Here is a 26,755-nt window from a genome sequence, read left to right on the forward strand (position 1 = left end):
TCGTTCACAATACACACAATCTCTAAAGAGGCTTTAGTCACGTTTAATACCAACACGACTGTGTGTTACAGAGACACATGTGAAATCTGGATGGAAAGATTTGGTCTGGCCCCACATGCTGCAGCAAATGCCTTCCACTCCTTGGTAATGCCAGTTAAATCTACACCTTTGTGTTTCTGTTCAGTTACTGAGCATTATTTGAGAGATTTTGTCACCATGTGTACCCTTACAAAAATATGCTATGGTTCTGCCATGGTACAGTGTAGGGTTATGTGGTACATGCACCATTCAGAATTAAACTGCCTTTTAAATGTCAATTCAGGTCCTGAATTTCAATTAGGGTAGAAAATAGAATGCAGAAATTCAAGGATGCAGAATGTTTTTTAATCTTTTTTTATTTTTTATGCATGAATTTTATTTTATTTATGTATTATATATATATATTTATTTTTTTATTTTTTACATTTTTGTCCTTATTTTGATATAATTGTAGATAAAAGAATAGAGTAATTATAGTATATTATATTAAATTAGATTAGATTAGATTAGATTAGATTTATTCATCATATTAGGTGCTGAGATCAAACTGTATTAACAATTTCCAAAAATTTTAGATTTTTTAAATATTTAGATTAATTTATTAGTTAAAATTAGGCACAACAGTGCTGTGTGTATATTATATTATATTATATTATATTATAAGTCGCTTTGGATAAAAGTGTCTGCTAAATGACTAAATGTAAATGTAAATATTACTTGCTGTGATTAAACTGTATCAACAATTTCCAAAATTATTTCTTACTTAATCTACACATCAGTGAATAAATTATTTGATTAATTAATTAGCAAAAATATGTTAAGATTAGGGAGAATATTATTATATTAATTACATTATATGATATGATATGATATGATATGATATGATATGATATGATATGATATGATATGATATTATATTATATTATTCAGGAGCTATAGTATTGCCCATTTTAGTCAGAAAAAAATGATATTCTACAAGTCTACATATTATTTATATAAATATTTAGATTAATGAATTAGTCAAAATTAATGATGCATTTATATTTTGTTTGTGATGCTTGTTTTGGACTATTGAAATTCCCCTGTTGTGGGAAGTATTTTGCTACAATTACGTTAAGGTTTACTATATAGACACATACAGGTCTTTTTTTTTTTTGCTGTCACATTTAAGCTTAGAATGTACTAATGTACATTTTTCTTGCAGGCAGTTACAGGCTTATGCTATGGCTTAATGAGTTAGAAAGAGCAAGTAAGACTAGAAATCCTTCACAACAACGAATATCATAGCAATCTCGACCATGTTTTCCATTGCCTTCCTCCAGGTCAGTCTATACGGGTCAGCTTGTTTTCTGTCTGAACGACCATACAAACACGGACAGACTTTGCACAGGGTGGCATCCCTGTGATTTCCACAGAACACCAAATGCCATGCTAATTATCTGTGCCACTGTGACTTCCTGGACTAGAAGCACGTTCACAGTCTGCCACAGACAGCCCAGTGTGGGACAGACATGGACAAACCATCCACCCACTCACAGTCACTTAGAGCAGACGATCCTATTAAAAACAGACAGCCCAGGCACGCGGCTTTACAGGCAGCATATTAACGGCCTGTGGCTGTGTGCTGCGACGCTTCCTCTGATGTGTCATTCTCCCACTGCTGCAGTGCATGTGCACATAAACAGCTCGCTTATTCTGATACATTAATCCTCAACTGTGTGTGCCAAACCAAATCAGATAACAACTTATCCCTCTGTTCCCTTCTAATTTTTGTTCTTGCTGAGCAAAACCTATTTCTATTAGGCAGAGGCTTCAGCCACCTGAGCAGAATCGCCCCATGCATCAGAGCCGTGCTGGGTTTACATGTGCCATACTTCACAAAGAAATGCTATGGCTCTGTTCCTCTACCTAGTGAGCTGCACTGCTGCCTAAATGGACAGCTGTCTTATAATGCAGCATCCTGACTGAAACGAATGCCATGCATTTTTTGTTGTTGTTGTTGTTGTTGTTTATTTATTTGTATCCGTATACTGGATATACAATACAGTTTGGAAGTTTCGTATCAGTAACATTTGTTAATGCTTTACAGTAAAACAGTAATAGTGTGATTTATTATTACAATTAAAAATAACAGTTTTTTATTTGAATAAATTTTGTTAACATAAAGCTGAATTTTTAGCATCATTACTCCAGTCTTCAGTGTCACATGATCCTTCAGAAATAATTTTAATATGCTGATTCGCTGCTCAAGAAACATTTATTATACTTGTTCTTATACTTGTGCTGCTTAAAGATTTTGTGGAAACTATAATACATTTTCAGGATTTTTTGATGAATACAAAGTTTAAAAGCATTTATTTGAAATATAAGTATTTTGTGACATTATAAATGTCTTTACTGTATGATTTAATGTGTCCTCGCTGAATAAAAGTATTAATTTCTTTAAAAAAAAAAAATCTTACTGGCCTCAGACTTTTATGGTAGTGTACACTGGCTGATTTTTAATTGTGCATACTTAAAATTTATCTTTGAAAACATTCAAATTATTAACACTTTTAAATGCAATCTTTAGAAAATCCCAATATGAATCCATTTTCATACTGTACATTATAGTCTTGTGATGCCTAAATTCAATCGTAGCATTTAAAATCAGTGATTGTTGTTTTTACTGTTTTGTTTATGTATTTAAACCAAATGGTTTAGACTTTTCATTTCTGCCATAGCATGAAAGTAATTATGGGCTAGTTATCATCCTGAATTTTGATATCAGTGCATCTGCAGTATCTATAGTATTTTTTAATCAGTACATTTGTGCGTTGCATGACTTATAAATATATAGTTCAGTCATGAAACTCTAGATAGCGCATTCTGATGGGTTGTTAACGTAACTGATGATATTCAGAGAGTCATCTCCACAAAGGATACATGCAATACTGCTTGAGATTTTGACTTCAGCAAGAAATCTTGGGAGACAAGATCCTGCCAACCTTTTAAACAGCTTTGGATCAAGAAATGCTGCCTAAGGAAGAATCTGACAAGGTTTTGGACAGAGTTTATAAAAAAACAGTCACTAGTCAGACTAATTGTGCTATGATGCTTCAGTCTCACAGATTCTTTCATTTGTCTTCAGGTTATCATGTGTTTGAAGAATGCACAGTTCAGAAGTAGATAAAACAAAAAATGGGCAAAAGAAAATGGAAGCTTTAATCCTTGAAGTAAAAAGGAACGCAAAGACATTTGTGTTTTGCACAGAAAAAAAGTGCTGAAGATTGACGTTTTCTTTGTGAGGCTGTGTTGGTACATGCGTACATGATTAGAAAGACAAATCAAACCTAACAGGCTGAATGACATGATGTACTTCTAGAAAAAAACAAGGTGACATCAAACAAAAATGATAATAGCTTGTTGTAAAAAAAGACTGTGTGAACTGAGTGACGTGCCTATAAAAAATTAGGATGAGGCGCTGGAGAAGACATTAATTTCTCATCTTCCTTTAATTTGGAGGGCCATTTTGATGGATGAAATGATTAATGAGGACTGAGATCTCACCTTGAAGCTGATGTCCCCTTTCTTGCAGCACAGGCAGGCGAGCATGAGGAAGACAAACGTGAAGAGGCCGGAGAAGGAGACAGCAACCACTGCCAGAGAGGACGGCCATGACAGCTCACTCAATGGGGAGCCACCTGGGGTGCACAAACAGACATTTAGTATCAAACTCTGCTTTCCAAACCTCGGATATCAGTGCATAAACAGTCAGTGACAAAGTTTTAAGGTCAAATGTGTCACTTATGTCACTTCTAGCTAGGGCTGTCACGATAACTACTTTTTGTTGTGCGTTATATTGCACCAAAATTAATTGCGATAAATGATATTATTGCCATTTTAAGACCATTTTATGCCACTGATTAATGACAGTATGACAATATAATAGCATAACAATGCAAGTACACTCTTTCAAATAACAATTTTTTTTATATAAAATAAAGAATATTTAGACATTGGAATCGGAATGTGAAAAAATATATCCTAAATAAATAAAAATAATTAATAATAAATTAGGGATGCAACGATACCATTTTTTTTTTCTCCATTACTGTGCTATACATTAAATTATTAATAGCTTTCTTGTTCTGTCCTACCATGAGCAAAAGTATTATAATATAGCATATTATATGCGCTAATGCGCATCCCGTGCGCAGAATGATGCGCTTGAAGCAACACGGAGTCACAGCGCGCAGCTCTCCACGAAGAAAAGTTCAAAGCAGAAAGAGAAGATCTATTGATGCGTAGTGTATTAAATCTGCTCTGTAGTGTATTGAGCCTTTTCTTTAAACCGTTTTAAACTTAATTTACTGTGCGCTCTCGGAGAAAGTTTCATCGTATTATAATATAGTATATTATATGCGCTAATGCGCATCCCGAAAGAAAAGTTCAAAGCAGAAAGAGAAGAGCTATTGATGCGTAGTGTATTAAATCTGCTCTGTAGTGTATTGAGCCTTTTCTTTAAACCGTTTTAAACTTAATTTACTGTACGCTCTCGGAGAAAGTTTCATCGTTTTGACTGTCGTAACCGAACGCGACACGCAGCTTGAATGCTGTCCGCTCTGTGTGTGTGTGTGTGGGTGGGGGGGGAGACGCTGCCTGAGCCCCGCCTCCGCCACAGAGAGCAGACGAGATAACAGAGGCAGCGCGATAGAATAAAAAGTTGGTGACATTCATTTTTATGTAAAATTATAAAATTAATTATAAAAAATTATCAGTCGCAATATATCGCGGCACCAAAAATAATCGCGCTCATTTCCATATATCGCGCGATAAGTCGATATATTGACTATCGCGACAGGCCTACTTCTAGCGCATAAACAGATCCAAAGCAAAAAGATTTTAAGGTTTTCCTAAACAATCCATATTTTTTTTCCATTTATGTATGGCTCAAATGTAGCTTTAAAGTCTGCATGAGCTCAAAATTGTCCCTATTTACTTTGTTAGTGGACATTACTAGTCTTGAGGCAAAAAAAATAATTTGTGCAAGTTGATCTACAGAAAATCTGAAAATTTGCCAACTTCTTAAATATAAAACTTTAAAACGCCTGATATAAAACATGACAACCATTACAAAGAAAATAACATGTCATAATCTCTTTGTCTTTATGAATGAAGAGACTATCGTGAGCTATTAAAAGCTGCTAAGAGAATAACGCAGGTTATCTAAATGTTTCATAACAGCATCTGAAGAAGCATGCGGTTGCTGTCAGTAATTTGATTTGGTGGGCATCACATTTGAATAGATCACTTGTCTATGAAGTAACATGTTTTTAAACACAATTTAAGCTAAATCTGCTTTTCTTGTTGCGGTGAATCACTGAGATGCAGTCTGCATGATGACACAGTATAGGGTTAAAAAACCTAGATATGAGATGATGACTCACTTGTTATTCAGAATGAAAAGCAAATTGCACCGTTTTATCAGTTAATGAAGTGAGAGACAGTGATATGGATGTCAAAGCAAATTCAGGAAATGGGATGGTATGCAAAGGAGCTGTATATTAATGAATATTGATGATTAAAGTATATTGAGAAAATATAATGCAATCTTAAAGGGATATTCCATATAAACGCAAGGTTATTTTTCACACTCCTGTGGCAATCAAAACCTTAGAAAAAAATATATATTTTGCAAAATGACCATGCTGCTCATTTTCTCACACTGAATTTATTACAAATTACAAAAAAGCACACAAGGTACCATAAAAGTCAATACAACTTGCGCCCTGTCTCACAAGTCTTCTAAAGACATACAGCAGAGAGCTGCAGTGATGGCGTATTTTTGTAGGCCAATCCAGAAGTTCGCATCACAGATTCCCTTAACAATAGATTTTTCCATTGGCTTTTAGATTAATGTAGAAAATAAGCTCTGTGACCAACAAACATTTATGATTCTTACATGTTTATCAAAATAATCTTCATGCATAAAAACAACTTATTAATTTTAAATGCTAAACACAGTTGTCCAAAGTAAAAATCTAAAGTTAGGTTATAAACGAGCTACACCACGGTTGCAAGACTTCAGTGTCACCAACGTGAAGCTTTTGATCTTTATTTAAACTCTACAAATTGGTAAGTTTGAGTTAGAGTAGTTTGACAAGAGCGTGAAATTATAGCATGAATTACACTGAACAAAATTATAAATGCAACACTTTTGTTTTTGCCCCCATTTTTCATGAGCTGAACTCAAAGATCTAAGACTTTTTCTATGTACACAAAAGGCATATTTCTCTCAAATATTGTTCACAAATCTGTCTAAATCTGTGTTAGTGAGCACTTCTCCTTTGCCGAGATAATCCATCCACCTCACAGGTGCTGATTAGACAGCATGATTATTGCAAAGGTGTGCCTTAGGCTGGCCACAATAAAAGACCACTCTAAAATGTGCAGTTTTATCACACAGCACAATGCCACAGATTTTGAGCAAGTTTTGAGGGAGTGTGCAATTGGCATGCTGACTGCAGGAATGCCCACCAGAGCTGTTGCCCGTGAATTGAATGTTCGTTTCTCTACCATAAGCCGTCTCCAAAGGCGTTTCAGAGAATTTGGCAGTACATCCAACCGGCCTCACAACCACAGACCACGTGTAACCACACCAGCCCAGGACCTAGACATCCAGCATCTTCACCTCCAAGATCGTCTGAGACCAGCCACCCGGACAGCTGCGGCAACAATCGGTTTGCATAACCAAAGAATTTCTGCACAAACTGTCAGAAACCGTCTCAGGGAAGCTATGTTATGGACAACGAACACAGGTGCATTTTATTGATGGCATTTTGAATGCACAGAGATACCGTGACGAGATCCTGAGGCCCATTGTTGTGCCATTCATCCACGATCATCACCTCATGTTGCAGCATGATAATGCACGGCCCCATGTTGCAAGGATCTGTACACAATTCCTGGAAGCTGAAAACATCCCAGTTCTTGCATGGCCAACATACTCACCGGACATGTCACCCATTGAGCATGTTTGGGATGCTCTGGATCAACGTATACGACAGCGTGTTCCAGTTCCTGCCAATATCCAGCAACTTCGCACAGCCATTGAAGAGGAGTGGACCAACATTCCACAGACCACAATCAACAACCTGATCAACTCTATACGAAGGAGATGTGTTGCACTGCGTGAGGCAAATGGTAGTCACACCAGATACTGACTGGTTTTCGGACCCCCCAATACAGTAAAACTGCACATTTTAGAGTGGCCTTTTATTGTGGCCAGCCTAAGGCACACCTGTGCAATAATCATGCTGTCTAATCAGCATCTTGATATGCCTCACCTGTGAGGTGGATGGATTATCTTGGCAAAGGAGAAGTGCTCACTAACACAGATTTAGACAGATCTGTGAACAATATTTGAGAGAAATAGGCCTTTTGTGTACATAGAAAAAGTCTTAGATATTTGAGTTCAGCTCATGAAAAATGGGGGCAAAAACAAAAGTGTTGCGTTTATAATTTTGTTCAGTGTATGTAGAGAAACATGAAAATATTTGAGCTTGTGTTAATCAAAGCTAAACCATTTCAAGGTTTAAAGCACTCTAGCTTTATATGAGAAAAAGACCTGAAAAAAAAAACATGAAATTTAAATTGAAAAAGATAATTCATGAACATAATAATCCAGAGGCATAGGAACAACCTGAGAACACAAACCTATTAGCTTGGTTCATGAATAAGAATTACACTGACATATACCCACTAGTCCTACCTGATAGAGCAGAGATTGGTAAAATGGCGCCAGATAATGATTATCTCCCAAAAAGTAGGGGGTGAAATTTGAAATGCCCCCTCGATGTAAAATTGAGGCTGTTTAAACATGCCTCCCAGCTGCCCAGTTTGATTGCTTGTATACAAATGAAGGAGAAGCGATGGGACTCGGGCCAAAAGCATTTAGGCCTTTTCACACTCTGTCATTACAAGGACACCACAGGAACAGGTGTCACATTTTGGACCAGTGAGATTTAATCTGACTTTCACTGTAATCCTGCTGTCAGCAGGGGACACACAAAGACACATGCATGTGCTCTCTCTCTCAGTTGAAAAAGGACATGAACATCCTGATCTGCGAAACTCTGCACCACAATGGCCATGTGTCCTGAAATGGAGGAAGTGGCTTGTTTTGCTGATATGCTGACACATGTCGCTGTGGACACCGTGTTCCACACATGACGTCTGTCAGGGGTCATGTGGGTTGTAAGGCCTCAAAACGAAAATAGACATGGGATAAAAGGTATGAACACAAATACAAGAAAACAGAAACAGCTCTGTTTCGAAACCTAGTAATGTGCCCTGCTGTATACTACCTACAAAGGCAGCTGTCTTTTAAGGGAGCATCCTAACTTAAATAGATTGTCATCCAATACCATTTTAAAGTTTGGGATTAGTAGAGCTTTTAATGTTTTTATGCTCAGACTGTTATGATCACCAAAGCTGCAAAATACAGTAATATTGTGAAAAATATTACAGTTTAAAATAACCATTTTCTATTTGAATATATTTTCAAATGTAATTTATTTCTGTGATGCAAAGCTGAATTACTCCAGTCTTCAGTGTCACATGATCCTTCAGAAATCATTTCAATATGCTGCTTTGCTGCTCAAGAAACATTCATTATTATCAATGTTGAAGACACTAATATTTTTGTGGAAACCATCATACATTTTTTTCAGAATTCTTTGATGAATACAAAGTTCAAAAGTGCAGCATTTTTTGAAACAGAAATCTTTTGTAACATTATAAATGCCTTTACTGTCACAATTGAATGGGTCCTTGCTGAATAAAAGTATTGATTGCTTTAAAAAAAATGACAAAATCTTTCCAACCACAAACTTTTGAACGGCAATGCAGCTCTGAATCAAACAAATAGCACTACTCACACGTAGGCCTGTCACGATAACAACTTTTTGTTGTGCGATATATTGCCCCAGAAATAATTGCGATAAGCGATATTATTGTCATTTTAAACAAAAATTATTGAGGTCATGTACATATATTGCGCGATAAGTCGATATATTGATTATTGCGACAGGCCTACTCACACGAACTGCACAGTTGACTCGACTCACGATTGATTTCAGTAGTTTGGTGCTAGCATGTTGCTAAGCTAATGGCGCAGTAAGCACAAAAATAAACAAAGATTGGGTCAATAGTGAATTTTAATTACTCTGAACTATTTTTATCAATACTTTTAACCATTCAATGAATTATACTCAGTTTATCTGCTATCTTGAATTTTTTTAATTTCACTGGACCACAATGCACTATGGATTGACTTCACAAATGATAACTTCACATTGCTGTTTTAGAATTTGCCAAAATGAGGTAAAAAATGCATAGCAATTCTGCATTCCAAAACAGTCTTTACATCGGGGAACAGCTATGACGCCTTAATAAAGCTGTCTATGTAGGCATCTCAGTGGGTTTTGGAACAGAGGCAATGTGACCCAGGAGCAGCAGAGCATGTGTGTATACACAACACCACATGCAGAGACACGGTCAGCAACGTGTTGGGTGTACGAAAGCATTTCTCCCACCCACTCCTGCGTCTCCATGGTAACAGGCTGGCTGACCCGTCATGTTGTATTGCACTTCGCTTTTTGTCAAATCTCTCCTCAGCCCCCACCTTTCATAATGATGACACATTTCTGCTGATGCATTAACAGCTGCTCTTTCTATTTTCCTCTCCCTCTTTCATCAGGTTTACAACACCACATGCAGAGACACGGTCAGCAAGGTGTTGGGTGAACGAAAGCATTTCTCCCACCCACTCCTGCGTCTCCATGGTAACAGGCTGGCTGACCCCTCATGTTGTATTGCACTTCGCTTTTTGTCAAATCTCTCCTCAGCCCCCACCTTTCATAATGATGATCAGTGTTGGGGGTAACGCGTTACAAGTAACGTGCGTTACGTAATAATATTACTTTTCTGAAGTAACTAGTAAAGTAACGCATTACTTTATAAATTTACACATGAATATTCGAGTTACTTTTAAAAAAAAGTAACGCGAGTTACTTTTTTCAGTTGAATTAATTTGCTTTAAAAAAAATCTCTTTCATCAGGTTTCCCTCTCGCACCCAACATTCTCGCAGAGTCCTAAACACACACAGTTTGGCTCACCTGGGCTCTGTGATACAACATTTCCCTGTCGTTTTAAAATAAGAGAAGGATGTCGCATGTAGACACAGGTGTTCAGAATCGCATACTATCAGACTACTTCTGCAAAATGCGGTATGCATAGTATCTGCATGTTCACAGCAACACCAAAGCCAGTTGTCTTAATGAATGTTAATTTAAACAATAAATATTGATCGGTATATTAATAAACATAAATTTGCATTGCAGAAAATAAACTCTACATTTAGTTCATCAAGGCACAAATGAACACAACTTTTATGAATTTTGAAGCCTAATTACAATCGCGAAAAGTACAAAGCTAACATTAATGCAATTAATGTCATATTATTTTGGAGTTATTGCATTCATTCCTTGAGGTTTGAATGGTAAATGGGGTGTTTTGGAAACATGTCCGATCATGCATACTATATACAGTAATAACCAAAAGGCAGTATGTTAAATGCATAGTTCACCCAAAAATGAAAATGCTGTCATCATTTACTCACCCTCAAGTCATTCTAATCCCATAAGACTTTTGAAACACAAATTAAGACATTTTTAATGAAACCCGAGAGATTTCTCTACCCTGTTGATGCTCCAAAAAGTTTACTTTTATTCATATATAAACATTGATCAATGTACATCAAACATGATAAAGGGAAGCTCAACCGTGTTTTGGTAAGGCGTGAGAATAAACCTCATTGGTTTTAAGCATCAAGCAAATATGTCCTGTAATTATATGTCCCTGCTTCCATTTACCATATTTGACAAGTTCTTTGTATGTTAATTCATCAATTAAATCTGTTCATAAACAGTGTTTATAAAGTGATCATTTCCGCTAAGAAAACTTGGTTTAAAAGACTCATAATATTGGGTAATATCTTTGATTTGTCTGCACTATTGTCCTCTGCAGTCAACTATAATGTTTCATGACTGATGAACTTTGCAGCATTGACATTGTGACTGAACTAAACTGACTCAACACTGAACCAAATTGATCTGAATAATGATACTATTGTCTTATAACACTACCACCATTATTTTCCTGTTTACTGCTGTGAATCTGCTTTGAAACAGCCAGTGTTATATAAAGCACTATGGAAATACATGTGACGTCTTGCCTTGAATTTGACTAAATCACTCACTTCATATGAATGACATTTAGGATGTCTTTATTAACTTTTTGAATCATCGAAAATTTGGTGGAATGGACTTTTAGTCACCCACATTTAATTAATAATATCCTTATTGTGTTTCGAAGATAAACCAAACTCTTATGGGTTTGGAACAACATGAGGGTGATGAGCAATTAACGCTAGTAGAACACAAATTACTTTCACCTTTAAAGACGAGCAGACAACAGTTGATAAAGTTGGAGTTGTGGAGTGTATAGAGAAAAATAATGAGTTGATAGTTGAGGGTGAGTGAATAGATGGAAGGAAGGAGGGGGCAGCAGTCACTGGGGAGATGAGACATCCTGTTCACTGCATCGTAAAGCAGTGTGACTCACTCCTCTCACATAGGATTTCATTAGACACGGTTCCCTCCAAACCTAATTCTCTTACTAGTTTATCCTCTTTTGTGGGTCTTGCCACTGAACCCAAAAAACACTTTTCTAGTTTTGCTGCTGTTTTCATTCAGGTTTCCAAAAAAACGACTTCACAAAACGTAAGGGGAAATGAACTGGAAATAGTATATATTAAACCAGCGTTTTTACACATATTTCATTGTACAGTAACTGTGGAACCTGGCAGTGTTTCCCTTCCACTAATATTTGATGATCATACCAATTCTAAGACATCTCGCTCTCACATTAAAAACACAGAAACGTCACCATAAATGATTGCTACGTACCCAAAACTGTGAAGACTTGCACTAATAACCAGGGTTGGTCTTGCAGCTTTGAACTATAAACTTGGATGTCAACAGGTTCAGGTTCAGCCACCTGGTGTTAGTTAGCTTTAGACCAACATAATATTAGCAACCAAAGACTTATAATATATAGACGTATGTCTGTCAGCTGCCATCTATAAAGGAGGTTTTTGTACATTAAGTTCTCTGGAGAGTAACGGACCAAGACATATTCTTCACAAGTACTTGTAAATGATTCTGCCTACGCAAGCTTGATATGTCTGTTTCCTGTCACTCCAGCGACTGTCATGGTTTGAAGAAAAAAATATGAAGCAAATGGACTGCAATATTGCATCCTGTGTGAACGACCCCTATAGCCGACACAAACAACAAACTGGAATTCTTTAATTTCCAATAGAGTAGTAGTATGAAAGCTATGTGGAGGTCCAACAATATTCATATGCAGTATTTCCAGACCTGTTTTGAGCTTCAGGTGCATTGAATTATGTGAGCTTTTTTTTCTTTTTCGGCTAGGCTGTATGAGCCCAACAGAGTGGATGTGATGTTCTAATTAAATCCATGAGTTCAAGGTAAGAATTAGCAATATTTTTATTAATACCGATAAATAAAATGCCAAATGGGTGGTCATAGTATGTCCAAAATAACTATTTTAATCAAATATTACTGAAGTACTTTTTACAAGAAAATACTATTTCAGTCTTTTTATTTAAAAATTTTATTTCATGTTTAATTCAATGATACTTGCAATTTCCTTCTAACTATACGTGTAATTTACTAGTAACGTCTTAGTAAAAATAGTTTTTCAGGTTGTCAATCTGAATTTTTGGGAGTAAATACAAATGCAAAATGCAGCTGTCACTCCTGTAAACAAACAAAGCATTAAGAGTGACAAGTGTATTTAACTGTAGTGAGTACGTGACTCACAGCACTTGATTTTATGAGCATCCAGATCCTCTTTATTGCAAAGCTGTCCAAAGATGGACACTTGAGATGGATACTCAAGGTTGCAGTTTCAGCACTCTCTGCTATTGAAAAGGGGCAACAGAAGAAACGAGAGAAATAACAGATAGATATCGAGAGAAAACGCTCTAAATCTTCAGCTGTCCTAACAAACCCATGTCACTGCCTCGATAGTGAGCTCATGACTTCACAAGAGAGGTTCATGACTAGACACATTGCGGCGACAAAGCCTTTGTGGTGTTTGTGGTACCACTGCTGTATTGTGATGAAAGACAATGCAAGAGGTGCTGCTAATAACACACAGTGACTGCAGAGAACCTCAGGTGCAGAGCCGCTCAGCTTAACCTGCGCTGTGTGAACGTCCTCTAACCGCACAGGACACTCACAGTGGTGCAATGTGGCTGCTTTACGTTTAATCATCACAGATGGGGGCTTACTTAAAAAGCTTTTATATTACTAATATCAGTAGCTTAATATCTTAATATGATGATAATAACATAACAATCTAATTTCTTTAAGTTAGTTTTGGATTACCCCAAGGTCACAAATGTATGAGCCTATTTTCACCTATATAAAAGGTAACTGTAATTATTTTATTATGGCTATGTATATTACTGTTTAAAGCTTTGGGGTTGGTAAGAATCTCTTACGCTTACCAAGGCTTCTGAGATATTATTACAATTCAAAATAACATTATATATTTTAAAAAGTAATTTATTTCTGTGATGCTAATCTGAATTTTCAGCATCATTATCAGCATCAGCATATTTTATTGTGGCTATATGTATACATGATTACAAGTTTATATCTACCAATTAATTACAACCTTATACTGTATTTTCTAAATGTCATTATAAATCTCACAATATGACTTTTATTCTCACATTTACCATTTTATTTTTTACTTTAAGTGGGAAACAGGCTTGTATACTTGGGATTGGGATTGAAGCGGCAAGTGAATTTAACTTAGAGTCAAAAATAGGAAGAAAGAGTAGACCGTCATCCATTTTCCATAACATTAGCAAACAAGAGGTTAGCTAGATGAAGCAGAGAGAATATAATGGGTAAACGTGAATAAATAAGAAAGCTGATGGAGCAGTGCCCTCTAGGACATGATTGCAAAGCGCTGTTGTTATATTCAACAAGGCATACAAAAGCATTGAGATTTGTCTTTTTATGACACATACTGTTTTACTTTACAATACAATGCCCCACCAGGACTTTAATTTTAAGTACTGCTTTTTTAAGTACGCCGTTGTTGGCACTCTTCAAGCAGCTCTTTTGTATTTCTTTGATCCACTCTGACTCTCTGCAGATGAATGTTTAAAAAGAAACTACCAAAAAACAACCTTGAATTCAGTAGTAGGTGTTGTCCAAAAGATATATGATTCCCCACAGACATGGACATTAATTCTAAAACTCATCAGGCAGGAGGCCTTCAGGACGAGAGCTGGGCTTTATGAAGCCGTGGCACAACATTGTTGTGGCATCAATAAGTTATCGCCTCGTCCTCTGCTAGGAGTGGACACTGTCTGCGAAAGAGCGTATTTTAACAATCGCGTTGATGCCTGATAGGAAGAAAGCACAGAAGGGAGGGAGGGCCACCTGTGTCCCTATTTTTAGCCTCCATCTCTCTCTTGCCGTTTTTCTCATGTACACGCACTCTTCCTCCTCCTGTCTCAGCACAGCATAAGTTTCCAGCTGAGCTGTTCTTTTCCTCATGTTTATACACTTTAAAGGCACGCATACAAAGTCACACAATGCCTTTCACTTCTGTGACCAGGTGCTGACAGCTTTGCAGAGTTGGTGTTGTGCCAATCTTGACATTACTGCAATAAAAAGTCTAGTAAGTGAGGGTTGCATTCTTCCAGAACAGCATTATTTTAGTGTTATTTAATAAACTATTATACTGATTTTTTTGAATGAGTTTTTTTCTGTTTTCAAGATATTATATGTTACTCATTATTTTTAGTCATTTTAGTTCTTCTACTTTTTTTATTTAGTTGCCAAGTCAACATTTTGAGATTTTTTTAGATTCTAAGGTTTTATCTAATAATTAACTTTATTTCAATTACCAAAAACAATTTTCATAGTTTTAGTTTTTTAACCTCAACAACCAAACCAGTTCAGGCAGGGAACATTATTCCTCAGACAATGTTGCTTGGGGTCATCTGGACGGGCAGCACATTGTTCCCCTCTCTCGCACTAAAAAACAAGACCCAGCTCCATTTGCTTCAGTGGATAAGCCTGTATCAGTGGGAATCAGAGAATAAACGATGAGCACTGGAACGCTAGTGGAGGTACTTTCAGCTTCACGACAGTATTGACCTTTACACACTGATATAGAGCAGAGTGCACCAGACTCTAGCTGAGACAACGGGAAAACAGGACAAGTGACATTTAGGGAACAATATTGGGCCTAGTATGGGGTGGGATGGGGGGAGTGATTCACATTTGTACCAGTTTGGCCTTCTTGGAGTTTAGGGAACATAGAGAGGGAAAAGTCTGGCTCTGTTATAAAACATGGTGAACTGCCTACCGAAAATAATGGCTTTTAAACTATTTTCACATAGAAATTGCTAGCAAATTTCACAAATAATTACAAAAAAAATTATATTAAATATTACATTTTAATATAAATTTTTAAAATTTTTAATTTCATTCATTCATTCATTCATGCATCATAGGATGGAAAAACATACACTGAAAAAAATGCTCCTGTTTGTCATTTAAAGTTAATTAAAAACACTAAAAATTTAATAACACTTGTAAATGTAATCTAGCAGATCTCAAATTAATGAACTTTTCATTTTAATATTGTTCATTTATCAGTCTTCAGCCTTAAAGGGGCAATACATGAAAATACAAGAATTTTCATGCATTAATCGCTTTTTTATTGCCAATGTGTAAACAGTTTGTAACAAAAAAATGTCACTCTGTGAAAGCCTGTATAGACTGATATTTATGTAAAGGGCTCGGGACGTTTTGGCCGGGAAAGTCAAAAGTATGTGACATTTACGCACACTCCCAAAAGCCTCTCTTATTTTTAAGCCTCTACTTATGTTTAGGTTAATGCCAAAAGTACTATTTGTACTATAAGTACTAAAGAAAAGGGATTAATTCAATCTATAATTAATCTACTGTATATAGTCCACAGTCTCAAATAAACTTCAGAATCAAACTATCATAACAGTGTAATTTTAATCACTTCATCTGTCGACATGATGCTGGTGAACTGCAGAACCGGTGCAAACATATCCACATTGCTTTGTTGCTCCATCAGATGTTTTCTTAACTGCTGCTTTCTCACCGCTGTCATTTTTGTTGTGTGTTTATTTTGAGAGGAAACTGCATAGCACATATTTATATATTCATCGTTTATGTGTGCTGTACTTAGGCCTGGGCGATAAAACGGTATCGATATTTATCGACGGTACACCTTCTTCGATAACGATATAAAAAATGTTCGATATAGTGCACGATATAGGCACGTGCTCTGAGTGACGCAGACAGTAAGCACAAACACGAACACCTGCTGAATTGAGTGCAGTGACTGCCTGTGATGAGGAGATTGTAAATATTAAAAAAATGAATATTAGTCGAATGCAAAAATAGTACAATCAAATGTTAGGAGTGCGTCAGGGAGCGACAATCTGAGTGAATGGCGCCCTCCTGTGGCCTCGGGAGACAATTAAGCCAAAAGTTTCCTTAAAACCTATTTAATCGGCATATAAAACATTAGAAATTAGATATTTGTTTAATTTTTATTGTGTTTGACTGTTAAAACAAAAAATTGTTGTTGTTTGTCTCATTCAATTGGGTTAATTTAAAAATAAAAAATTCTATTGCTCTTTGTTTTAAAAAAGGTTATAAAAAATGTAAATAATTGTCGATAACGAACGAAATGAAACATTATATCGTTGATACATTTTTTTGCTATATCACCCAGCCCTAGCTGTACTTTCATATATTTCTCACGTAGTTAGCTTAGCAACATGCTATTTGCAAGCACTAATGGAAACAATTGTGAGAGGAGTTTCCTATGCAGTGCTATTTGTATGACACAGATTCGGTACTGCATTCAGTTATCAATAATATTTTACGCCGTTAAACAAATGTGACACAGCAGAACATGTGAAAAAGTGTAGAGATTCCAAGAGAGCCTTATCATGGCCTATGCAGAAATACACACAAACACACACGAGTAAACAAAAAACATACTTTCATTAAACAGTCAATGCTGAATCCGTGGAAAAGTGCTGTGGTCTGTTCACTGCCCTAGAGAAGAATTGATGCTGACAGCTGCCTTCTGTCAACCACTGAGTGAGTGAGACGACAAAACCACCGAGAGAGTGAGAGAGCGATATATTGCCAAATTGCTATTGGGTGTTGAAGCGGCTGAAAGAATGAAGACATTGAACCATGTGGTGATTCGGAGAAGGAATGTTTCTTGGTGAAGGTTGAATGAGGGTGCTGGTAAACGGCAAGTGGCTCTTTTCATTGCATGTAAAGCGCAGAACCACTAGTTCAGCACAGATGGCATACCATAGTTCTCGTAACCACAGTAATCAGTGGGGCTTGTCGGGTGATGGGAGCAAGCAATCTTAAATGCCTCTTCTCAGAAGCTTTACTTCTGGAGCTGTTTACATCTACTGGTTGTGAATTAATTCTTGTAAATAAGGCAAACAAGTCACTGAAAGGTTGGAATGAGTACTATGGAAGTCAATGGCTACCAACAACTCTATGGTTACCAACTTTCTTCAAAATATATTCTTTTGTGTTTAGGATAAGAAACAAACTCGACTCAAATTGATTGCAACAGAATTTGACATTAGCATGATCCTATGAGGATGTCCCTTTCAAGGAAAATCAGTTCACCCTTCGGCCATATTTGCAATGCCTCTGGGGCAGCTATTTCAGACATGCAAGACCAGCTCCTTTCTACTTGAATGAGGAAATATTAAAATCTCAAAAACTGATTGCCAAACTCATATTTAAATAACATATTTCGAATCCTATCTCATAAATGTTGTTTCTTAAGCATTAAAAAAAGCATGACTTTACTAATTGGTAAAGTCCGATTGGCTTAGTAGAAGGCGGGACGTATTACAGTATATTGCGCATTGCACTTTCTTCTATTCAAATTAACACCAATGAACTGTTTGTATATACAGCCTTTGAGCATAAAACTGCAAAGAAAAAGAAAACAAATATTGGATGAAATAGTGTATTTTTTCATTAATTAGATTTAGTAATTTGATCAATAAGTTTTGGTATTGCGTTAGCCTAATTGTAAATATATAATTTTTCTATTTTTGGATGGATTTCCTTCACTGAGTTCACTGAATTGCATTACCTCCTCCATGAATGATACATGTTGCTTTATAATTTGGTAAAAGTTATCTTGAAAGGCAATGTAATTATTTTGCTTATCGTTTGAAACTGACTTTGTGTCGGGAACGCATCTATGATGCCTTAAACTGCTGTTTATGTTACAACACACTAGGTTTTGGAATAGACCCTTTGACCAGAACACCAGCTTTGTTGGGTTGTCTCCATCCCTAGATAATTCATAATTAATTACTCAAAGTCGTTTATTTTTAGTGCAGGGTATCTTTGCATTGCTGTTCGGTTCATGCCCCACAGAAACACTTATGAGAACACTAATTTGTTTCTAAGTGTGTGTGTGTGCGCACGCGCGCGTGTGTGTGTGTGTGTGTACCTACTTAACCATATTTTGGGGACAAATTTGTACCCAAAAGTGAGCTAAACCTGACAAAATCTCCAAAAACCTCCCTTTGGGGACGTCCTCAGTTGTAAAACTGGTATAAAAATAAAGGAAACAAAGTTTTTTTTAAATTGTAAAAATGCAGAAAGTTTCCTGTGAGGGGAAGTTTTAGGAGTAGGGTTGATGTATGGCGATAGAAAATACAGTTTGTACAGTATAAAAACCATTATGCCTATGGAATGTCCCCATTTAGATAACTAAGTAAACGTGTGTGTGTGTGTTCATATATATAAAAAAGTATTTAATATGGGCAACAAAGACTGAGATTGTAAAGCGTGACCTTACACAAGCAGCTCGACTCCCACTGAAAAAGCATAACGTGACAAACAAGAAAACAGACACATTCAGGAAGGAGGCAGGCAATGTGTTTTTCTGTGACCATTCCCTCTCAGGAACAACATGTGTGACACAGATAAGAAAACAACATCCAAAGACAAGACACACACACACATAATTAGAAACAAATTTAAAACTGAAACTAACATTTATACCTCAACACAAACAAATGCACACACACGCCAATAAATAAACTCAAAAAAGATGAAATACACACATAATTTTCCTCTAAAAGCCTGAAGATCATACCAACATCATACAAGGAAACCCTCACCACAGATATGACTATCTAGCATTGAATAAGAACATAATGATCTCTTTCATCCAGCTGCCTGTTCACACGCTTTCCTGTGTAGTTCCTTATTTTGACGAATGACAGTTCTTCTCTCATGCACTACAACATTCACATATGCTCAGTGCACACTACAAGACTAAAGCTTGAATTGACTGAAAGGCAGATTCTGTTTCTTCCAAAGTACTTGAACAAATTTACCTTGACTAACCTCGACTGTTATTAAATTTTACACCTACACTGTACTTGATCATACAGTAGACATTTTATCTTGTTCTGAATGCTCTTCATAAATCTCCCCACATCCTCTCAAAAACATCAACACACTGCAGTCTTCTTCCAGGCCGCCTCACATGGCATGCAGCATTCGCAGCATTCACCCAGACGAGGTCAGGATGAGGTGGTGCAATAAATACTGCATGAACTCATCTGTCAGTAAGAGGCAGTCGAGTGAATTGGACTATAAGTGTGTTTGGGAAGGGAGACACAGCAGTATGTACAAAATCCCATCTTCTTATTAAGACAGACAAGGTTAAAAAGTATATCCAAATGTAATGCACTGGGAATATTGCTCTCTTCTTTTATAATAGAAAATTCTTAGTGGACTAAGACAAATCTTAACAGAAATGCAATCTGAGAATGGTGTCTGGGCCGGATTAAAGTATTGTGGTGCCCCTGACGCTTCGCTCCAAGTGTTGTTGTTTGACTAGCGCCTCAGAGGCTTGTGTTACTTGGCTTAAAGTTTGATTTATGAAATCTGTTCAGCACTGTCAGGAAACAATATCGGCATAAGCCAGAAGGACAGTAAAGGCAGCATCCTTTCTTCCTGAACTACTGCTTAAGAGTGCTATCTATGTTTTTATAATAAACAGATAATATCACATTTCTACTGCACATGAACTCAATAAAGGTTCAGAAAACAGATTTGTGGCCTGATATCATAGAACAACTTTAAAAGATGGTGTTGGAGAACTCTTTTAAGCTCTGTGTTTCTTTAGATATCTATCTATGTGCCCGTGCTTCAAAATAAAAAAATAAACGCAAGATGCATCTCTAATCCAAAGAAAGTACAGATTTACTGATATTACAATTCTGGCAGATACCGATAAGCTGATAAGTTTTTCATGGTTATGACTGATAACAAATAAATGTCTATGTTGTTGAAGTAGATTAAAACTAAAACTGAAATCAATCATTTAAACTGTTCCTGGTGAATTTAGCCATCACAAAATTATAATGTACAGTAGTGTTGTCAAAGTACCAGTCACTTTTTAACACTTTAGATTAGGGAACACATATTCACTATTAACTAAGAGTTTTACCTCAATAAACTCCTAATTTGCTGCTTATAGATAGTATTAGTAGTAATATTACTAATAGTAGTTGTTAAGCATGGGGTAGGATTAAGGGATCTAAAATATGGTCATGCAAAATAAGGCATTATGTGCTTTATAAGTATTTTATAAACAGTCAATATGCTAGTAATATGCATGCTAATAAACAACTAGTTAGAGAGAATTGGTCTTTAAAATGAAGTGTTACCGAATTTTCCATAGTCTTTTTGACATATATGTGAATAAAGCAGCTGCTTGAATACAAAAAAGTAGAGTGGGACTTGATTATGTCCATCAGAAATTGATTGTATTGATTGTTGTCATTTGCTATTGCTGCAATCTCATGTGAGTGACAGCTTGTCCCAGTGAACAAGACATCAGAGAAAAGAGGGAGGGGAATTTTTGGGATTAAAAATTACAAGGGCACATGCATTTGTAATAAAATGATGTGCACAGATAAATAACTTATAATAAATAAGGCAATATTCCATTTTAAAATAAGAATTGTCAATTTTGATTTTTGTTGACTTTTACAATCCTGCATTTTTAAAAGTGTGGAAAGAAGTAGCTCATGTACTTCAAAGGCCCTGGTTGTAAATCTTGTGATGTTATGGTTCTGAAGAGGCCTGAAATACAGCTTTGAGCTTTTGAATTGCATTCTGTTGACTTTCTGAACTTCAGGAATTCGCCATGATTTTCAATAAAATCTTGAATCCAGACACGACCCTAAAATAAGAATTGTCAATTTTGATTTTTGGTGACTTTAACAAACCTGCATTTTTAAAAGTGTGGAAAGAAGTAGCTCATGTACTTCAAAGGTCCTGGTTGTAAATCTTGTGATGTTATGGTTCTGAAGAGGCCTGAAATACAGCTTTGAGCTTTTGAATTGCATTCTGTTGACTTTCTGAACTTCAGGAATTCGCCATGATTTTCAATAAAATCTTGAATCCAGACACGACCCTGTCCATGGTGCTGATTCTGAGCAGGTACAAAAGCCAGTCACATTCAGTCGCCATGTTACTGAAGCCTACATAGGTATTTCATCAGCAAAGCAACAGAAGATGTAGATTGCAGTCTAAAGAGTGTGCTTAAACAGCTTCCTGATGCACACAATTAATAGCTCTATCAACTCAGCATCGATCTGTCGGCAAAAGCAGCATGTTCGTAACAGAGAACACTCAAACCTAAATATCATCAGAAAAAAAGAGAACAAAATATACAGAAGAAATCCACAGCATTTCCAAATAGAATCCATCTTAAAAATAAAAATTCTGATTGAATGAGCACCTGACTGGTTGAAGTCCTTGACTGCTTTGACTACACATTCTATATTAATGCACTTGCATATGCAAGTCGCTCTACAAACATGCAGCTTTTCACTACATAAGACATTCATTGATGGCCTGGAGTTGTGTGGATTATTGTGATGTTTTTATCAGCTGTTTGGACTCTCATTCTGACGGCACCCATTCACTGCAGAGGATCCATCGGTGAGCAAGTGATGTTCTGCTAAATTTCTCCAAATCTGTTCTGATAAAGAAACAAACATCTATATCTGGGATGTAAATTCTCAGCAAATCTTATTACCTTCATCAGACACTTCACATAAGTGCTGTTTGTCCTACACTTATAACCATTCAGGTGTGCAAGGGGTATTTATTTGTTAATCATCAAAAAAAAAGCAAAACTTCAAAGCGAATTGGAATCAGAGAGAGTCGGGGATGAAACAAAACCCTCATAAACTTACAGAAAACTGTAGTAAACAGTCACAACCACAGGCAGGCCTTGAAGTATTGTGCAATCATCCTCTAACAGTGTCTGAGGATTGTGTTGTTGTGACCAGGGAGCAGTAAAGCCCAGTTCACAGACAGTTCCAGGCCAACCACATCTGTGATGCATGTGGCTTTATAGGACACATGAATAGAGCCTGGCCTTGAGAGATCCGCATGGTAAATAACCATCAGTATGCAGCATAGCTACAAATTCTGACAAAAGCAAGAAGTCTTGCCCTAACAGACCACTTTTGAATGCTTTGATGTGGTTCTTTCCTAGTCATCCATAAACCATCTTAGCACAACAACCCAAAACACAGGGATGGGTATAGTAAGGAATGTATAAGCTCTGGTTCTGATTTCGATTCAACATAACAATTATGGTTCTATAATCCTTTTTTTTTTAATAAACAACAATTTACTATAACAAACTCAGTTGTGACTATCTAATTGTAATATAATTGGACAGATTCTATACTACCATTCAAAAGTCTCTAATGCTCACTAAGGCTGCATATATTTGCTAAAAAATATATAGTACAACAGCAACATTGTGAAATATTATTTTCACAAATTTAAAATATGTTTTTAATATATTTTTCCATACTAACGACTTAAGGTTCAGAGAACAAATCGCTTCAATTCAGTGAGGGAGTGAATCATTACAGTGAATCAAACTAAAGACTAAAGATTCATTTTGCTGAATCTTTCTGACTAATTCTTAAAAATCTTCTTATAGTTAGCCTAATTTGCAAATGAATCAGATAAGAGCCTGTTCCACCTTTTTAAGAAATTCCAGAACACAATGATTTGGATTTTTTACTGTTCTGTTCTTTTTTTAAAAGATGGAACCAGTTCTTATCCGATTCCCAACCCCATACATTACACTAATACAGTCCTAACCTTAAAACAGCACTTGACATTCAAGCTGCTGTAATGTGATGAAGCAAACTGCCCTGTGCCATTATAATCCACATGACTTTGCCACGTCCTTGTGTACGTCCAAGATTCTGAGGGTGGGAGATTAGTCTCCTGTCACACGTCACACCATCCATTGCCACTGAAACATTGATTCTCAATCCCATTACTTGGCCAGTCAGAGTAACAGATTGCTGCTGACTCCAGCCCGTTATAGGGCATGTATATCACCCAGGCAGTCTACAGTCAGTCACCCTAAAAATGTCCTCATAAAGCGAGAGGGAATCTTTACAGGCTTAGCCAATGCCCTTCCCACACTACTATCATCTCAAACCAGGGTGGAATGTTGTGAATCAAATATGGAAACTCATATCCTCGTTTCATCTTTATTCTTAAATATAAAGGTTTCTTTATTGACATCAATGGTTCCATAAAGAACCTTTAACATCCATTGCACAAAATGTTCTTTATTGTGGAAAAAAACGTTCTTTAGATCATTAAAATGTTCTACACACTAACAAAAAAATGGTTCTTTAAAGATCTGTCCACTGAAATGTTCTTTGGGGAACCTAAAATGCTTTTAAGCCTTTATTTTTAAGAGTATTGAGCTTGATCTGATTTTCTGTCATTGCACACACAAGAGAAAAGAGGGAAGTTATGGTTAGCGGAAGTTCCCTTGGAAAGCAGGAATGCGAGAGTGCAATTGAATCAAGCACAGGACTGTGCACCGGTCAAGGCATCTTTTCAGCTATAATTCCTTGGTCGTGATTGGGAGTGTCCATGGCCCTTATATTCCTCAAACTAATTACAGCAGTGGGCGTTACATAATAGTTTGTTACGGCTTCCCAATCAGTGAGCCATTCAAATGCTGATCTGCATGCGAAGGGCATATCTAGAGTGCCTGGTAAAAACACAGACAGTGAAAACCAAGAGCGATGGAGAAGAAGCTGACCCCCTCCGCACCCCAGATTCAGAGGCAGCTGAACAGTAGCTGATTCATTAGTATGCTGCACGTCACCTCGGCCAGGGATGCTTTTGGCTCTGTTTACAGCACTACCTATTTCTTTCTTCACCTATGTCACCCTAATTCATGCCGCTCGGCTTTCTAAGGTCTATGCATGCACGCTGGTGCATCACATGCTGTATACGTTGCTCTTAATGAACTGTGTGAGCCGACTGCAGACATGCAGCCTCTCTCACCGGGCTGCAGGGCATGCATGAAGAGCGAGCTTGATGCCACAAGAGAGGGTGTGCACGTGAATCTCAGTGTCACAGGTCGGCCTCCAACCACAAAGCACGGTCTGCCCTCACGGTCACTGAGTGAGACACCACAGGCTGCTGAATTCTCGAGGAAGTAAACAGCAGTGCTCAGATATGTCAAACACACAGACGTTATGCAACGAAACTGCCTTGGGAACACAGGACACACAAGAAGAGGAACACAACAGTTCAAGCTCCGTTTGACTGCAAATGTGCAAAACACACTCTGGCTCTGCAGTGCATTAAGCATGCATGTGCGAGTGCACACACATGTAGGATGCCTTTTGATAAATGCATTATTCACAAACAAATGATTACATATTTTATAATATTTTTCGACATTTATTTGCATCAAAATGTTTTAAAAATACTGATTAAAGCCATACAAAAAATATGTAGCAATTTCAATACATTATTAACAATAAATAAATGTTTGCAAAAACATACATTTAGGCCTTTATTATGTGTATTTTAAATTGTTTTAACCAAAACATGTATGTGGCTGTTTCAACATGACAAATATAAAGTCTAGACTGTTTCATCTCAATGGTAGCATGTAGCCTACATCAGCGCACATTTAATGAATAATAAACGGTGGCGGGTCAGAAAATGTCATGTTTTTACTCACCTGGGTCGAAATGCGAATTGAAGGCAAAACTGGGATTAAATAAAACCGAGGACATGACCGCGACAAATTCGGACGCTTTCATCCTCCTCATAAGGCTGCAGATTTACTGCAGGACACAGCGATTGTACATTAAATAAAGAAAAAAAATCGCTTCATAAAAGAAAATTAGGCATGAGGGTGCTCCGATGCATCATGAAACACAGCAGCGCGCGCGTCGCGTCATCTCTGCCTCACTTCAAATGCGTCGGATTAAGAAACAGATGCTGGGAAACATTTCCGCTCGTCTCTGTGCTGCGTTTTATCGCGTTTCAGTGTAAACAGCGCGGTGTCTCCTCGTCCATCAGGCTGTTTACTGAACGCTCCTCGGGGTAGACCACCTATCAGCGTCGCTTTTTCTCCATGTGCAGGCTATGCACCAAGATTTTGGTGTCTGGCAGCTGTCCAGTATCATTCCTGCAAATGTTTTGCTCTGCCTGCAGCTGTGCCCTTCGGACACGCAGTGTTTGATATATACTTAGAGCTCTGGGCAGTTTATCTCGGCGTGTATGATGGAGTGTGTAGAGAGGATTATTAATGCTGCAGCGGCACTGACAGACAGGAGAGCGCGCTCGAGCGAGCGCCGTCACACAGCAGCACTGTGACGGGTTTGGTCGAGAAAAAAACAGTCGGCGCTTAAAATCTGATCTGTCGGAAGTAAAGACTCTTGCCTGTCTGACGGAATGCCTACACTACAGTATAGGTCTTCCCTGTTGAAAATAACAGCTTGAACCATCTGATTTGCTGGTCTTAGCTGGTTTAAGATAGTCTCCCTGCCTGACCAAACAGAAAGACCGAAATCCCTCTACCAGCAACAACATACAACATATCAGTTATGTTAAGATAAACAAAACATCAAGAAATATCTTTGAGGATGTATTACCATCATACTGTTTAATAAATGTGGGTTGAAAAAAACTATAACCTTAAATGGCACATAAGTTCGGTAATGTTGGTATAACAAAATTCTTGGCGAAACTGATTTTTCAAACTCTGCAATGTGAATTTGTGTTTACACTCATGAGAGATTCAAAGGTTTCTGTTTACAACATGTTTTTTCAGTGTTGAGCATTTGTAGCCAATCAAATACATATCTGTTGAGTTCTTGAATGCAATGGCCAATCAGAGGTGTGTAATTTAGTCAGAATCCACTCATCGATCAAAACGCCAGAGTTCTGTTTAGTGCTGAGTTAAAGGGATAGTTCACCCAAAAATGAAAAAAATTAGTCCATTATTTACTCACCCTCAAGCCTCAAGCGTATATGACTTCCTTCTTTCAGATGAATCCAGTCGGAGTTATATAAAAAATTGACTTTGATCTTCCAAGCTGTTTAATGGCAGTCAGCGTGTTTTGCAGTTTAT

At 37.0% G+C, this 26,755-nt stretch overlaps 1 protein-coding gene across 2 annotated transcripts in view; it reads right to left on the bottom strand.

The window, feature by feature from the left end:
* The window catches only part of aatka (apoptosis-associated tyrosine kinase a), a 53,255-nt gene extending 27,054 nt beyond the window's left edge, over positions 1 to 26,201 (bottom strand). For both annotated transcript variants that reach the window (XM_016516178.1, XM_016516177.1), the window contains exons 1-2: positions 25,358 to 26,201; positions 3,589 to 3,722 (exon numbers count right to left, since the gene is read on the bottom strand). In XM_016516178.1, the coding sequence (XP_016371664.1) occupies positions 3,589 to 3,722; positions 25,358 to 25,448 (225 nt within the window). In that variant the 5' untranslated portion in view covers positions 25,449 to 26,201. The remainder of the gene's footprint in view (positions 1 to 3,588; positions 3,723 to 25,357) is intronic.
* Between the last annotated feature and the right edge of the window lie 554 nt (positions 26,202 to 26,755).

Source organism: Sinocyclocheilus rhinocerous, unplaced genomic scaffold, assembly GCF_001515625.1.
Source record: "Sinocyclocheilus rhinocerous isolate Xijiao unplaced genomic scaffold, SAMN03320098_v1.1 scaffold115, whole genome shotgun sequence".
Lineage (NCBI taxonomy): Eukaryota > Metazoa > Chordata > Actinopteri > Cypriniformes > Cyprinidae > Sinocyclocheilus > Sinocyclocheilus rhinocerous.